The sequence below is a fragment of the Cebidichthys violaceus genome, unplaced genomic scaffold (assembly GCF_023349555.1).
Source record: "Cebidichthys violaceus isolate CVI_PGR_0920_01 unplaced genomic scaffold, fCebVio1.0.p SCAF_45, whole genome shotgun sequence".
Taxonomy (NCBI): Eukaryota; Metazoa; Chordata; class Actinopteri; order Perciformes; family Stichaeidae; genus Cebidichthys; species Cebidichthys violaceus.
The window spans coordinates 311,656-327,920 of NW_027176650.1; the positions used below are offsets into that span (position 1 = coordinate 311,656).

The 16,265-nt window shown below is 43.7% G+C and overlaps 3 protein-coding genes across 4 annotated transcripts; 2 read left to right on the plus strand and 1 right to left on the minus strand.

Moving 5' to 3' along the window:
* The first annotated feature begins 109 nt into the window (after nucleotides 1–109).
* bbs1 (Bardet-Biedl syndrome 1) lies at nucleotides 110–4,458 on the plus strand. 2 transcript variants are annotated; one of them, XM_068729358.1, is made up of 7 exons: nucleotides 110–535; nucleotides 976–1,388; nucleotides 1,673–1,855; nucleotides 1,932–2,063; nucleotides 2,245–2,351; nucleotides 2,558–2,678; nucleotides 2,767–4,458. In XM_068729358.1, the coding sequence occupies exons 2-7, from the start codon at nucleotides 1,011–1,013 to the stop codon at nucleotides 3,595–3,597; spliced, it is 1,752 nt and encodes a 583-aa protein (XP_068585459.1). In that variant the 5' UTR covers nucleotides 110–535; nucleotides 976–1,010; the 3' UTR covers nucleotides 3,598–4,458. The 2 variants fall into 2 exon arrangements, with proteins under 2 accessions (XP_068585459.1, XP_068585460.1); XM_068729359.1 differs by having other exon boundaries at nucleotides 110–425.
* Nucleotides 4,459–4,971: 513 nt separating this feature from the next.
* LOC137886709 (leukocyte cell-derived chemotaxin-2-like) lies at nucleotides 4,972–7,276 on the plus strand. The gene is made up of 4 exons (XM_068729283.1): nucleotides 4,972–5,078; nucleotides 5,959–6,070; nucleotides 6,316–6,467; nucleotides 7,026–7,276. Exons 1-4 carry the CDS (start codon nucleotides 5,054–5,056, stop codon nucleotides 7,190–7,192), a joined length of 456 nt encoding a protein of 151 aa, XP_068585384.1. The 5' UTR covers nucleotides 4,972–5,053; the 3' UTR covers nucleotides 7,193–7,276.
* Nucleotides 7,277–9,974: 2,698 nt separating this feature from the next.
* Nucleotides 9,975–15,593, minus strand: LOC137886742 (pancreatic secretory granule membrane major glycoprotein GP2-like). Its single transcript, XM_068729337.1, has 10 exons — nucleotides 13,999–15,593; nucleotides 13,758–13,835; nucleotides 13,089–13,194; nucleotides 12,773–12,975; nucleotides 12,396–12,527; nucleotides 12,001–12,188; nucleotides 11,568–11,866; nucleotides 11,333–11,486; nucleotides 10,787–10,911; nucleotides 9,975–10,480 (listed from the first exon to the last, which is right to left on the minus strand). The coding sequence occupies exons 3-9, from the start codon at nucleotides 13,100–13,102 to the stop codon at nucleotides 10,816–10,818; spliced, it is 1,086 nt and encodes a 361-aa protein (XP_068585438.1). The 5' UTR covers nucleotides 13,103–13,194; nucleotides 13,758–13,835; nucleotides 13,999–15,593; the 3' UTR covers nucleotides 9,975–10,480; nucleotides 10,787–10,815.
* Between the last annotated feature and the right edge of the window lie 672 nt (nucleotides 15,594–16,265).

The window sequence follows — 16,265 nt, forward strand, 5'->3', positions numbered from 1 at the left end:
AGAGTTATTTTATTTTATTTTATTTTATTTAAATGCTGCTGGTGGCGGTAATGAGTCATTACGTTGTACATGTGGTTGCTTGCTAACCGCCATGGAAACACCAAAGAAGAAGAAGAAGAAGAAGAAGAAGAAGAAGAAGAAGAAGAAGAAGAAGAAGAAGAAGAAGAAGAAGAAAAAGTAAACACCGTCGGTTGAGATTGACGTCATCAGCCGGTGACAGAGCTGAGGAGTGAAGCAGAGGATTTGAAGCGGATTTGTTGGATTAGCAGCTAGCAGCTAGCCGTTAGCTGCTTCTTTAACACTTCATGTGAAACAGTTTGTATCGTTTCTGTGGAAGACACGTCACACTGCTCGAGATCAAACAACCAATAAAAACGTCAGGATTCACCGCGAGGAGACGCAGCACACCGGTTTCCTTGACAACGGTGAGAGAGCGTCGTTACCGTCATTGATCAGCTGCTGATGACAGAGATTAATACTTCTACTACACTACCGTCATCTGTAACCAAGTACTGTACTCAAGGACACACTCGAGGTACTTGTACTTTACTTGAGGACATTTTATTCTCCCGCTCTACTTATCAGAGATAAATATATTATAATTATAATATGAATCAGATAAATCAGATATAGTAGTTTTACTAAGCAATCAATACTTTTACTTTTACACTGTAGTAGTAGTATTTAAGTACACCATCTGAGTACTTGTTCCACGAGAAAGAGACAGAGAGAGAGAGAGAGACAGAAAGAGAGAGACAGAGAGAGAGAGAGACAGAGAGACAGAAAGAGAGAGGGCGACAGAGAGACAGAAAGAGAGAGACAGAAAGAGAGAGAGAGACAGAGAGAGACAGAAAGAGAGAGAGAGACAGAGAGAGACGGACGGTCAGTCAGACGGACAGGTAAAGGTGAATGAACCATCTGACTCTCTGTCTTTATGGACCCTGTCAGTCCTGATCCTGGTCTCTGTTTGTTCAGGTCTCTCCTGAACCAGGTCCTCTCCTGCTGCCGTCATGTCGTCGGTGGACTCGGGCGGTGACGGTGGGAGGTGGCTGGACGCTCACTATGACCCGGTGGCCGGTCTGTACACCTTCTCGTCCTGCGTGGACCTGGCGGACCTGAGCGGTGACGGTGAGAGCCGGCTGGTGGTGGGGGACCTGGGCTCCGGCTTGTCGGGCATGAAGCTGAAGGTGTATCGCGGCACAGCGCTGATGAGCGAGAGCACCCTGCTGGACCTGCCCGCCGGACTCGTCGCCTTCTTCATGGACCTGCACGAGCCGCGCATACCCGCCGTCGCCGTGGCGTCCGGACCCTGTATCTATGTCTACAAGAACCTGAGACCATACTTCAAATTCACACTGCCAGGCCTGGAGGTCAACTCACTGGAGCAGGTCTGGACCATTCAGGGGTTTCTACTATGAGTCAGACAGACAGACAGGTCCATTCAGGGGTATCTACTATGAGTCAGACAGACAGACAGGTCCATTCAGGGGTATCTACTATGAGTCAGACAGACAGACAGGTCCCTTCAGGGGTATCTACTATGAGTCAGACAGACAGACAGGTCTGGTCCATTCAGTTGTATCTGCTATGAGTCACAGAACCCGGGTTATAACACAGGTCACTGTTTTAGTTAGTCTTTAACTGTGACGTGTGCTGCGCTGTGATTGGTCAGGACGTGTGGCAGCAGGCGAGGGAGGGCGGGATCGACCCCGTAGCGTTGAGGGAGATGTTGGAGAGCGTCAGGAAGAAGGCCGACGTCCCGCTGTCTGTCCGCTCGTTCAGGTTCCTGTCCCTGGAGACCGGAGACATGGACGAGTTCGTCCAGCTGCACAAGCAGCAGCCAATCAGACGGCAGGTAACGTCGACACCATTCATAATAGAACCCGCCCCCTCCTCGCTCTGATTGGTCGATCGTGGCCCGTGTGTTTCAGACCGTCATCACCTGCATCGGGACCCTGAAGAAGAGCACGGCGGACGAGGACGGCGTCAGCTGTCTGGTGATTGGTACGGAGAGCAGCGATGTCTTCGTCCTCGACCCCGAGGCCTTCATCATCCTCTCCAAGGTAAACTCCCGTCACACACTGGTTTGAACTGGTTTGAACAGGAGTTATTGTTTGTGCAGCTCATCTCATGGCTTTGCTCTCCGTCATCATGGAGATGGTTTGTCCTCGCTGAGGAAAGCCATGAGATGTGGCTGAAAGCTCCAGCAACAAAGTAAGAAACCTGTCTGTGTGACTGTTGAAGATGTCGCTGCCGGCCGCTCCCACCATGATGGACGTGACGGGGCAGTTCGATGTGGAGTTTCGCATCACGGTAGCGTGTCGCAATGGAAACATCTACATCCTGCGCAGGTGTGACACACCTGTATGCTAGAACTCACCTGTATGCTAGAACTCACCTGTATGCTAGAACTCACCTGTCTAAAGAGAACTCACCTGTATGCTAGAACTCACCTGTCTAAAGAGAACTCACCTGTATGCTAGAACTCACCTGTCTGATAGAACTCACCTGTCTAAAGAAAACTCACCTGTCTGATGTTTGTGCTGCTGCTCTTCAGGGACTCTGATAAACCGAAGTACAGCATCGAGCTGTCGTGTCACCCGGTGGGTCTGGTGAGGGTCGGGAAGAACGTGGTGGTCGGCTGCACCGACGAGAGCCTGCAGGGCTTCACACAGAAGGTCAGCTGAAGCTTGTCTGAGGGTTCTAAGGTAAAGAACCTGAATACGTTCTGCAGGTAAACGTGGTCCGTGTGTCTCTCGTCCTCAGGGTAAGAAGCTGTGGAGGGCCGTCCTCCCGGCTCCCATCACCACCATGGCTATCATGGACCTCCCCACCAGGGGCTTCCAGGCGGTTCTGGTGGGCCTGGCAAACTGTGAGGTCCACCTGTACCGGGACAAGAACCTGCTGAGCACCATCAAGACACCCGACGTGGTCACCAGCATCTGCTTCGGCCGGTACGGACGCGAGGACGGGACCCTCATCCTGACCACCAAGGGCGGGGGTCTGATGGTGAAGATCCTGAAGAGGACCGCGGCCTTCGACGACCGGGAAGGGATCGCCGGGCCGCCACCGGCCCAGAGCGTCCGCCTCAACGTACCCAAGAAGACCAAGCTGTACGTGGACCAGACACTGAGGGAGCGTGAGAGCGGTCTGGCAATGCACCGTGCCTTCCAGATGGACCTGAGCCGCCTGCGCCTGTCCGCCGCCAAGTCCTACGTCAAGGCCCTGGAGTCCAGCCTGACGCCGATGTCCTCCAGCCTCACCGAGCCGCTCAAGATGAATGCTGTGGTTCAGGGTCTGGGCCCGGCCTTCAAACTGACCCTGAACGTCCAGAACACGGCAGCGTGTCGGCCCGTCATGAACCTGGCCATCAGCTTCCTGTACGACGAGAGCCTGTACCGGATGAGGAACCCGTATTTGAGGATCCCGCTGCTGGTGCCCGGACTCGTCTACCCCGTCGAGACCTTTGTGGAGTGCACCAGCGACAAGGGCATCTCTGACATCATCAAGGTGTTCGTCCTGCACGAGGGGCGGAGCTCCCCGCTGCTGACCGCACACATCAACATGCCCGTCAGCGAGGGACTGACACTCAACTGACAACGCTTCAACTTCATTCAGTAATGACTCCAAACATCACAAGACTGACAACGCTTCAACTTCATTCAGTAATGACTCCAAACATCAGAGACTGACCTGACAACACGGCGCTTCCACTTTAATCAGTACAGACTCCAGACATCACAGCCTGACTGTCCCATAGTAGTTGAAGTCCATTGTAATGAATAAAGTTGAAGCGTCATGTGATGTCTGGACCAAATGAACTACGGTGGTGAAGCTGACCTCAGAGTCACAGGGATGTGAAACACCTCTATCTGCTGGACGGCTGCCAGTATAACTACTAAATATAAATACTATTACAAAACTATTTCAAAGAACTCTGAGACATAACATGTTCTTGTAGATTTGTTCAGAACCAGTTTTGTGTAGATTTGTTTCAGTTTGTGTTCCATATTTAAAACAGAAGTGACACCAGATGTGTGTGGAGGTGAACTACAGATCCATCAACATACTTATTGATCTCTCAGGGATTAAAATCACGTTTAGTGTTCAAGGTTTGTAAAAGAAATGCAGCAATACTGATTTTGGTTATTTGTCTTATTTATGAGTTCATATCGACGTATTTATTTGTTACAATTAGTTTTACAGAGTTAATAAAGTGAGACGTACAGTTTATTGATCTCTGGTATCTGATCGGTATCAGGACTAAAAGTCAGATCACTGCAGTTTATATAGAAAATAATAAGACAAAAATATTCTAAATGTATTTTAAATATATTACAAATATATTTGAAAAATATTCTAAATGTATTTTAAATATATTATAAATGTATTCTAAATGTATTTTAAATGTATTTTAAATGTAGTCTTGTATGGAGTAAAATAAAACGGTGAATTGTGTCCAGGATTCTTTTTCTTGAGATATAAACTCAATTTAAATCCAAATAAATATTTATGATAATGTTATTATTGGAAACTTTATGCTTCAGATATGTTGAATTATATTTAACATTTTCTGACTGAAGACTAAATCCTCCAGTTCTCCTTTTTTCTAACATATTTATTCTTTTTTTATTTCTCACAGCAAACATCTTACAAATTAAGTGAAACAATAAAAGTAATATTCTGTGCATGTAAAACAAGGTTCAAACAAATAAAAGGTGAATAAATGAAGTGAAGATTGTTGACATTTTTAGGAGCATTACAATTTAAAATGATTTAAAAACAGACTTAAAAAATGAAAACATGGGACTTTTTAAAATGTTGACATTCTGTGGATTCCTCAGTTGTGACATGTGGAGATCAAATAAACGTCAGGACAGGTAAACAGCTGTTTGCTGTCTGTCAACACCGACATGACAACACGTGATGTGACATCATCTCTTTCATTGTGAAATAATCAAACATTCTGTGGACTTTCCACTGTGTTGAAAGAGGAACGTCAGCTTCTATAAAACCAGAGAGAAGAAGTTCTTCATCAAACTAAGATCTGAAGATGAGATGCGTCATCGTTTTGTTGGGTGAGAATCTGAATCATTGATTTAATCCTGATTATAATGAACCAATCAGAACCTTTAATCCTGATTATTACGAACCAATCATTGATTTAATCCTGATTATAACGAACCAATCATTGATTTAATCCTGATTATAACGAACCAATCATTGATTTAATCCTGATTATAACGAACCAATCAGAATATTTAATCCTGATTATAACGAACCAATCATTGATTTAATCCTGATTATAACGAACCAATCATTGATTTAATCCTGATTATAACAAACCAATCAGAAGCTTTAATCCTGATTATAACAAACCAATCAGAAGCTTTAAATGACATCTTTTTAACGATCCTGCTGCAAACTTTATTAATTTGAAATATTTAACATCTCGTTCTCTGTGATTCACAGCAATGTTCTGTATTTCTACCCGTTGATTTTATGTCTGTTAATCGTGTGTTTAACAGTGTTTGGTCTGAACATTTGTCTTCTTCTCTATTTTATTAAATATATCACCATGAAGATATTTAATTCATAAAGTAAAACTATTTGTTTTAAATCATTTACGCCTGTTTGAATATTAATCACAGAAGAGCAGCGAGGGAAAATTTGACTGTGAACGATCGTTAAGTCTCTGATATGAAAACCTTTCTTGTGGTAAAAAACATAAATTTAGAAAAAACACATATTCACATTTACCTGCATTGTGGGGACTCACAGCCTTATGGGGACACTGTGATGAAGGTCGCCACTCTGTACAGTAAATGAGGACTCACACCTGTTTTTTGGTGAAGTTGAAGCGAGTCTCCAGGAAGTAATGTAAGACAATGTAATGTGACAAAAACAAGTGTGTGTGTGTGTGTGTGTGTGTGTGTGTGTGTGTGTGTGTGTGTGCAGCTGTGTTGTGTGTGTGTGACGGCGTAAAGTTCGGTCAGCTCTGCAGTGGAAACTCTGGCAACAGCAGGAGGACGTCAGATGGCTGGGGAGACGGACACTATGGAGCCAGACGGTAACACAACAACTACATTATTATTCAGGTGCATTGTGGGTAACGTAGGCTCCGGTGTTTGAGGACTAACAGTCCGGACAGATCATCTTTTTGGGTTTGGGGCGGTCCAACTAAAGACTTGTCACGTTGGACTCTTATAGGCTTCGTACATTTTAAAGACTTTTAATGGATTCATTGAAACAATAATAGATGAGTTGATGTGTTTGTGGGTCTGAAGCAGCTGTTAACATCTGGACGTGTTTTAGGGGGACCAGGGAACACAAAGGTCTGGACATCGTGTGCAGCGACGGATCGACCGTCTACGCTCCGTTTGATGTGACTCTCCACGGAGGAGTCATCGTCTACACCGACGCCAGGAAGGCGGCCATCAACAACGGGATCAACCTGAGAGGAGAAGGTCGGCCTATTGGTTCTTTAGTAAACGTGTGAATACGAGACCGGAAGCTTTTCTGTTGTCTCCCAACGGCTCTCAACATGGCAGCTGCTGAGCCGGCAGCTCAAAGCTAGCAGTGCTAACAGCGCTAACAGCGATAACAGCGATAACAGTGCTAACAGTGCTAACAGTGCTAACAGCGCTAACAGCAATAACAGCGATAACAGCGATAACAGTGATAACAGCGATAACATTGATAACTATCGCAACGTTGCTGACAGAGTTAACCGCTTTATGGAGGCTTTTACTTTTACACTAACAGAGTATTTTACACTGTGGTATTAGTACCTTTACTGTAACACTATTTCTACAGTGTTTTATTAGTTCTTTATATTTAACAGAGTATTGGTACACTGAGGTATTAGTACTTTTACTATACTAAAGTATTTTTACACTGTGGTATTAGTACCTTTACTTCAACAGAGTGTTTTTACAGTGTTGTATTAGTTCTTTATATTTGACAGAGTATTGTTACACTGAGGTATTAGTGCTTTTACTGTAATACAGTATTTCTTCCTGCAGGTCTGTGTTTCAAGTTGTTCTACGTTCAGCCGGACCGACTCTCTGGATCGGTGATGAAGGGCGAGAGGATCGGCGTCATGATGCCGATGCAGACGGTTTACAGAGGGATCACCTCACATGTTCACGTCCAGATGTGCGACAAGAGCGACCCGACGCCATATTTCTGATTAACTCTTCAAGGACCTCTAAAGCTCTTTTTATTGTCTGTTGGTCTGAAAGCACTCTGCTGCTATAAACTAATAACATTTAAAGAGCAGTTTTGTTGTTTCTTTATTCATCTCTAACTATATAAAACACAAATACACTTTTGTAAAGTTGTGTTCTAAACTAATGTTTAATATCATTGCAGTTTCTGTGACTGAAGAATCAGACGCTTAAAATGTATTTCATGAAGTAAAACATAGCTGTTTTAAAATAATAACACCTGTTTAAATATTTAATAATCACAGAAGAGCAGCAAAGAGAAGCAGCAGAGAAAATGTTAATATTTTACTGTGAACAATTGTTCAGTCTGATATGAAAAGTTTTCTTTGTGGTAAAAAAAAACTTATAACATAAAAGACGTGTTCAGATCTACCCGTGTTGTGGGGATTTACCTCTGTTATGGGGACACACTGATGAGGTCCCCACTTTGTAAACTACTAAATTCTCTCTCTTTTTAATTGCTGCTTTTATAAACAAATACAATTTAAATACCAGGTTTGTTGCGTTTCTTTTATTATCAAAAACAGCACGAACATCATTGTATGTAATGTTTGAGATCATCTTCTGTCAACACATATCTGCCCCTCCCCCGCACTGTACTCATAGAGCTATATAGAGCTGAATCATTTTCAGTTACTTTTATTTCTCCTCATTTGGCACTTTTCTACATCTGTCTGCTTAAATTGGCTGTTTTCTTTTGCTAAAAACGGATATGAAATTTTTTTAAAAGGTAACTCAAAATATACCAGAAATTAAAGTTCAGTTTTGTCATCCTGAGTATCTTTTTCTGAGAGGAAAACCAAACTCATGCACCATTTCTGTTTTCATCTTTTTTTACGGTAGAAGGCGACGTCGTGCGACTGAATGAAGGCGTAGAAACAACCTGAAGTAGAAGAAAATCTACCATAGAAAACAGTAAACATGACTGTGTAACATCACCTGGGGGTCGTTGTCGTCTCTAGGTGGACACCTGGGGGTCGTTGTCGTCTCTATGTGGACACCTTGGGGTCGTTGTCGTCTTTAATTGGACACCTGGGGGTTGTTGTCGTCTCTAATTGGACACCAGGGGGTTGCTGTCGACTCTAATTGGACACCTGAGGGTTGTTATCGTCTCTACGTGGACACCTGGGGGTCGTTATCATCTCTAATTGGACACCTGGGAGTCGTTATCATCTCTAATTGGACACCTGGGGGTCGTTATCGTCACTACGTGGACACCTGAGGGTCGTTATTGTCTCTACGTGGACACCTGGGGGTCGTTGTTGTATCTAATTTGACACCTGGGGGTTGTTGTCATCTCTACGCGTTTAACAATTCACATTATTCATGATGAAGCATCATCAATGTCTTTCGGCTTACCTTACCAAATTTGACACTGATCTGGGCAACTTCCTAGCAGGAGTACATCAAAGTATAAAATGTAGCATTTCCTTTTGCCAGTAGGTGGCGCTATGACTTTGTGAAAATAATAAGATAGAAATGTGCTCAGGCCTGGACCAGCATCATGCATAAGAAATTTGGCGCAGATTGAATAAAGTACCTTGGAGTTACAACAACTTCCTCTTTCATGGCGAACGGCACGAAATGTGTGTGACATGGGTGCCACATAAAACGAAGGTCGTTCATTAAAGTCTTTACATCATCCTAACTAAATTCGAAGTCGATTGCATAAATTCTGTGGGAGGAGTTTGTTGAAGTACAATGCCTGAAAACGATGAAAAATGCCTAAAAATTTAAGAAATGGGAGTATTACTGTATCGCCCCCTAGTGGTTGTATGGAATAAAAATGTGTAGATATGTTACAGGACACAAAGTGGACATATGCTACAGATTTCGTGATGATAGGCCATATGGTTTTGAAGTTATTTATACATACACACATACATACATACATACATACATACACACATATATACATATATATATACACATATATATAAATACATACATACATATATATATATATATATATATATATATATATATATATATATATATATACACAAAGTGAATCGCCTTTTTGGGTCTTTATCATGTATATAATATATATATTACTGTAGAAGGCCACGCCCCTATGAAATTCATTGGTCCATATATTCTTAATGCAATCAAAGATATCAACAAGCTTTTCGTAACTTTTGATGATATAGAGCCAATAATGATTCACAGAAAATTTGGTACCAATCAGACCCAGGGTCTAGGAGAAGTGACTTATTTATTTTTTACAAAATTCAAAATGGCAAAAATTTTGGTTGGCGGAGCTTAGGGTCCCAAGAGGATTTTTTGTAGAACTCATTCAGTTGCTCATGTATGTAATATTTTAAGTAATTTGGACATACAGGCTGTCGGGGCTTGCCTTTCCAACTTCTAGGGGGCGCTAGCGAGCAATTTCTCTATATTCGAGCATGGGACCCACAAAATATCTAATTTTTCACCAGTCCTGATATGCATGCCGATTTTGGTGCATTTTCGGATATGATAAAGCCCCCAAAACGGCAATTCACTTTCAGAATAATAATTCCTACAGTTTCAAGAGGGACCTCGCGGCCCAACGTTGTCGATGCTCGGGCCCTAACTAGAGCAATTTAAGAACTAAAGGTTGTGTAATGCACAAAATGGCTGACTGGTTTCATCTACACAGTTTTCTAATCAGCTGGATGTTAGTGACTGCTTACATTTAAATATTTACATTAATAACTCTGGATTTAGAGGCCAAGAAAAAAAGATGAATAAATGAATGACTCGTTGGTTTTCCCACTCCTTTATTATATTTTTTTGGATTTTCTTTTGCTCATAGTAACAATATAATAGTACAACAGCATGTCTTTGTGTAATTACAGTCACAGTTTGAACTGACAATCTTCATTCGTAGTAACTTCAATCTTAGTTATGTTCACAACAGTATTTTCCTTCCACTTGCTCTCCAAACTTTTGTTCTTTTCATTTCGTGTCACTAAAACAGATTCTGTTCCTGCATCCACTAGTTATCATTCAGGCTGTGTACATTTAAAGAAGGCAATTAACCTAATGTTAAAGAAGTAATGATATATATTTTAAAGTACCAAGAAGTAGTGCACACAGTAAATAAAACCCTTAAACCCATCTTTGATTAGTTTCTTGATTACATTTATCTATCATTTATTTCACTAAATCTGCCAGCATTGTTTCACAGCAGCGATCACTTCAAACACTTGTTCAGAAGCAGTGAGATTTCAGGCTCCTTGTTGGACGAAGTTTAAGTCAGGAATCAGCTGAGAAGACAAGCAGACAAAACTGATGAGTCATGATTTATACTTTGTCTCTTATGGAGGTTAAATACCAAATATCTAAGAGTCAGACATCCATTAATCTTCCTGATCACATTCCTGCTCCTGAGAGGATGGACCCTTTGAGCTTTCCTCTAGCGCCAACCCCAGGACTAACTTTGACTGTCGAGGAGTTTAGTTGATGATAAATAACATTTAATTCATAAACATGACGGTCACTGGACAACATGTCAAGAACCATGCGTTGATGGCTATCAATTTAAATCAAAACCAAATGAGCTTCATACGTACCATGTCATAGGTCAAAAGGGGAGCCGTCTTTAATTACTCCAGGCCATAGTGATGAGGGCTGGGTTTCCATCAGCACGGTTAGACCTGGAAGATCTGCGCTTCCTTTTAACGCCTCCGCTGCAGGTCTGTAAGACACGGAGGATGGTCAGGGGTTAGACTGCAGACAGTGTCGGCTTTACGGAGGTCAACACTTCAGCTTTTTGTGCCAAAAAATATGACAGTATCCTTTTAATTATATTATTAAAAGTATACATTATGTTCTTAAACTTGCAGACTTCCTTATTCCAAGATAAAGAAACTTATTTCTGAATCATCTTTTTGAACATTTGATCAAAGTTAAAAAGTGGTTGAAATATTCTTTATATTTATATTCTGAGCAGGTTAAACTGTGCAACACTTTATAAAGAACTCAGCTCCACCTCAGCAAAGCTGCTCACATTAATGCATCAGTGATAATAATCCTTTAATCAATATATAAAACCATGAAAGGAACCATACAGCATAATGATTAGTTGGTAAAGCAGCATTTTCTCCTGTCCTGCTTACCGGAGCACATTTGCTCTGTTTGAGGCACAGCTCCAGTTTGCGGTGCAGGTAGACTTCAGGTTTTCCCCCTGAGAACTCAAACATGTTTAAAGAGAAGAAGTTGGAGGTTCCCAGTCCGTTTCCCTCCACCGTCTGGTCAGCTTTGTTTGGGCATCTGCTCAGAAACAGGGAAACGGACACGATGAGTTCATCAGCAGCTGATTCTTACAGCCGCAGATGAAGAGTTCTTTCTCACCCGTTAATGACGAGGTCGTATCGCAGACCACCATCGGGGGACTGCTGGTTGGTTGCCCAGCAGGAGTCGGTCACTATGGCGACCATGTTGCCGTCCAGCCCCTCCGTCTTCAGCTCCAGCCAGACCTTCTGGTTCAGCTGGATGTCGGTGCTCGACCCGACGAGGTTCAGCCAGCCAGCCACACACACGTAGAGGCAGGAGAAGTCGATATGTATTTGGTCATTGCAGGCGATGACGTCGTTCTTTGAGCTGTTCCTCGTCACAATGGTGTTATTGTAGAGGATTTGGTTGTTGTCCATCTAGATTGAGACAGAAACACAAGGCATTGTCTCTCTTACATCAATCAGAGAGAAAGCTTGTTCAGCTGTTTGTGTGAGCTGAAGCATGTTTTTTTACTCTTGTTGAGCGCAACAAACTAGAGGAGAGAACCCACCGAAACCTCGGCGCCGCAGGCGTTGCTTCTGTTGAAGCTGAACTTCACCAGGTGGGTCTGGTCGTCCATGTGGCCTTTGCAGTTGGGGTCATTGAGGTGAAGGACGGAGTAGTCGATGCCTTGGTCCTGCAGCAGACATCCAGCCAGAGTAACAGTGGCAGAGTTCTGCGTGCAGACTGTCGGCTCACCTGGACACCCAACAGCACAATCACGTCAAATATCACCGCTTAAGGATCAGTTAGCATGTTTCAGATGTATCAGCAGGTGTTTTTTGATGTTACTTAAAATGTGCGATATAAGCAACACATTTCAGTTGCAATAATTCAAAATGCAGACAAATTAATGCACAAATAAAAAATTCTCCACTTGCTGCTGTCTGTAAAATTGCACTGTACCTAAAGCGTTCGTTGGTTTGTACTTTGAGGCAAACAAGGCCCGACACAAGCAGCTTCTTTTACCGAGCTTCTCGCCGCAGAACTCATGATCGCTGCAGTACTGGTCCAGACAGGAGGCCTTAGGGACAGCAGCTACAGACAGACAGACACATGAGCTACACTTTCAGGTCAACCAAGAACATCATGAAAATAACATCGTTCATGTCAACAAAGTCAGTGATGCAGTCTTCACAAATACTCCACTGGTCTTGGAGCAGTGCAACATTTTCCGGTAACTTCATCTGGGTGTTTAATTGATCTGCTTCTTTATACTCGACTCGCTTCAATCTAAACGTCCACTAAGCAGCAGAATGAGAGAAAGTGAACGAGGATCTTACAGCAGCCGACCGTTGACCTCCAGTCAGCCAGTGTGACATCGTCTTTCAGGCTGCAGGACTTGGCGTAGGCCTCCATAAACTGGCAGTTGAGACCGTCCACCGCCGGGTATTTGCACAGAGTGTCTTTGCAGACGGCTACGTAGGGCTCTGGGTCAGTGTGGCTGTGACAAGCAGTGAAGGGTGGCTGTCTCAGGAGATCACAGCTGATCGAACCGTGCAGAGAGGAAGAATGAGTGTTAACCTTCCACAACCATTTTTTAGAGGATCCCTGAAGAGTCCCACTCCCTTTTCTTTGTGAACTGCATGATTTGCCTACCTGAGACTCTGCATGAACTTATGTCCTTGTAAACTCCTCTTTCTGTTTGACTGTTAGTGAATGACCATGAATCCACAGTTGAGGTACCGACCGTTGTAGTCAGTTTCTAGAAAAAGGTTAGACACAAATCAAGGTATAATTATTAAAGATCATTATTTCTAATCAGCCATGCTCATGATGCTCCAGTTTGCTCCTCCCATAAATTACAATTACATTCAAGAAGCAAGAATCATTTTACATAAATTACCCAGCAGCATTTCAACTTTTTCCAGAATCCACTGAACAAAAAAATACTCTTTAACCATTTCATGAGTAGCCAGAAGAGACTCATGAGCTTTGAGTTAAACACAACCAAACACGTCACACATCTACACAGAAACTTCAGTGTACTTCAATAAAACATAACATTTATGAGTTTGTACAAACTGAACAGAGGGATGTGTGATTTGTGACAGCCATCTTTGTTTCTGATGAGGAAAAAGAATTGCAGATGAAATGTTTGACCTCTAGATGTTCAGAAGAGTCTTTGAGGATTCTTCAGACTCAACTGGAACAGACCGGCTCTACTCTTCTGGCTGAAGGTCAGCGTCAGCTTCACTCGCTATGAAGCACATTAGTTTGAGTTCATATGTTGCCCTAGTAACGCAGTTACAGCTCACAAATACTTACAGCATCAAGTGTGAAACTGCGGTAAGACTCAATGTAGAAAGCTGCTTGTTGGTCAAAGTTGTAGAAATAGTAATCCATCTGAAAGCACAAACAGACGAGAGACAGAATATTAAGAAATGCCTCCAAAATATTTCAGAAATAAACTTTGATTTGACGTTCCCTTCACCACACGATGTCTTTGAAATGTTCACGTTTTACAAAAGACCGTCAATGTGAAGACATGGAACTGATGAGGACTTACCAGATAATCTGAACCTTTTTTTAATTCAGTGTACATAAAGCAAGTTGATTTGGTTTTTATGTTTGTTAGAGATGATGGAGCTGATCCACTGGATGATGATACGACGTCGACTTCCACAGAGTCTGATCCATCTCCGTTCTCTAACGTCAGACAGTCTTGTGACGCTTCATTTGGGACATTTTTGAAACAAACTGCATAAGATGTAGCTGGGCGTGAAAAAGTGGTCGTTGACAGGCGGAGGGTCGGGAAACTGCTCGGCTCACCAGTACTTCCTTTTTTACTGGCGAGCCCGGGCTTTTAACGGGCAATTGTGAACAAAATGACCCGCCTGGCCACAATACATGCAGAGATTCCCCCATCAGCGCCGCTCACGTTCCTCTGTAGATAGTCCAGTACGTCCCACTAGCATGGGTTCGCTCTCTTGAGGAAGCGACTGCGTCAGCGTGTACTCCGGAGCTGTAGCACAAGGAAAGCGGGGAGGTTGCCCCTGGCTTGACGGTTCAAAGGCGCCTTGCCAGCCGCCTGACCTGGATGCGGCGATCCACTCTGGAGGTTGCCTCGATAAGTCCATCCAGAGATGTGGGTAGCTAGAACACGATGAGTTCATCGTTGACGTAATCCACTAGACTGAGCAGATATGCGTCACACTGGGCGTCCATGTTCCATGAGCTTAATCGTACCTGGGTCCGGAAATCAATGACATAGTCCGTGATGGATTAGTGGCCCTGCTGGAGCCTCATCAGCCCTCCGGTGACGTCCGGTCCCGTGGACACCACTCCGAAAACCTTGCGTAGTTCGGCTGAAAAGGACCGGAAGGAAGCACAGGCGGGAGTACGCCGTTCCCCACAGGCGAGCTCTCCCAGTCAGGTGGTTGATAGTAAACGCCACCCTGGTGTCTTCTGACACAAAGGTGCGGGACTGCAACGCAAACAGGATGGAACTGTTCGTCAGGAACGCGTTGCAGCCCACAGGATCCCCAACGTAACGTTCGGGCTCCCCCACCCGGGGCTCCGAGACCTCTGTAGAAACTGCTGGAAACACTCCCGAGGGAACCGGAGCAGGTGACGGAGACGCCGGCGCGTTGGTCTGAGCTGTGGCTGCCGTGAGTTGCCGTACCTGGTCAATCAACGAGGTGAGAATCTGGTTCCGATTTGCCAGGTTGTGGCTAACCTCGGCGGTGTTAGTGACCACCATGGTCTCGGTTCGCTGCATCGCCTCTTCTATCGCCTCGAGCCCATGCCGTGGTGCCGTCTGCTGGATCCATGTTATGGCCAGATCGTACTGTAACGGGTGTAGTAAGGACCCAAGAGCAGTACGACAAACACCAGGGATGGTTTGAATGGAAGCTCTATTTTCTTCGGAACACACAACAGGTAGAATATGCACAGGAATACAGCGGCAGGCTCTCGTGGTCAGGGACGGAAGGCTGAGTGAATTACCGGGGCAGAGGCAAGGCAGGAGAGCAAAAGACAGCCAGAGAGATTAGAATGATCTTCACTGAAACAAACAATTTCAGACTTACGTGGCACAAATTCAGACAGGTAACCAGGACGGACTGACGGTGCGTTGGCTGAAAGCTGGGGTATTTAAGTCAGCTGGGGGTGATCATCAGAATCACCTACAGCTGAGCCCAAGGAGAGGGGCGTGGTAGAGGGCGGAACTCGGGGATGAAAACTGTAGGCTGACAAAAACAAAACATAAGCACATGGCCCTCAACAACAAACCAGACAGGGGAAGAACAGAGGAGCACACACACACACACACACAGGGAAACCTAACATTTAGTCCTGATACCAATCAGATACCAGAGATCAATAAACTGTACGTCTCACTTTATTAACTCTGTAAAACTAATTGTAACAAATAAATACGTCGATATGAACTCATAAATAAGACAAAAAAACAAAATCAGTATTGCTGCATTTCTTTTACAAACCTTGAACACTAAACGTGATTTTAATCCCTGAGAGATCAATAAGTATGTTGATGGATCTGTAGTTCACCTCCACACACATCTGGTGTCACTTCTGTTTTAAATATGGAACACAAACTGAAACAAATCTACACAAAACTGGTTCTGAACAAATCTACAAGAACATGTTATGTCTCAGAGTTCTTTGAAATAGTTTTGTAATAGTATTTATATTTAGTAGTTATACTGGCAGCCGTCCAGCAGATAGAGGTGTTTCACATCCCTGTGACTCTGAGGTCAGCTTCACCACCGTAGTTCATTTGGTCCAGACATCACATGACGCTTCAACTTTATT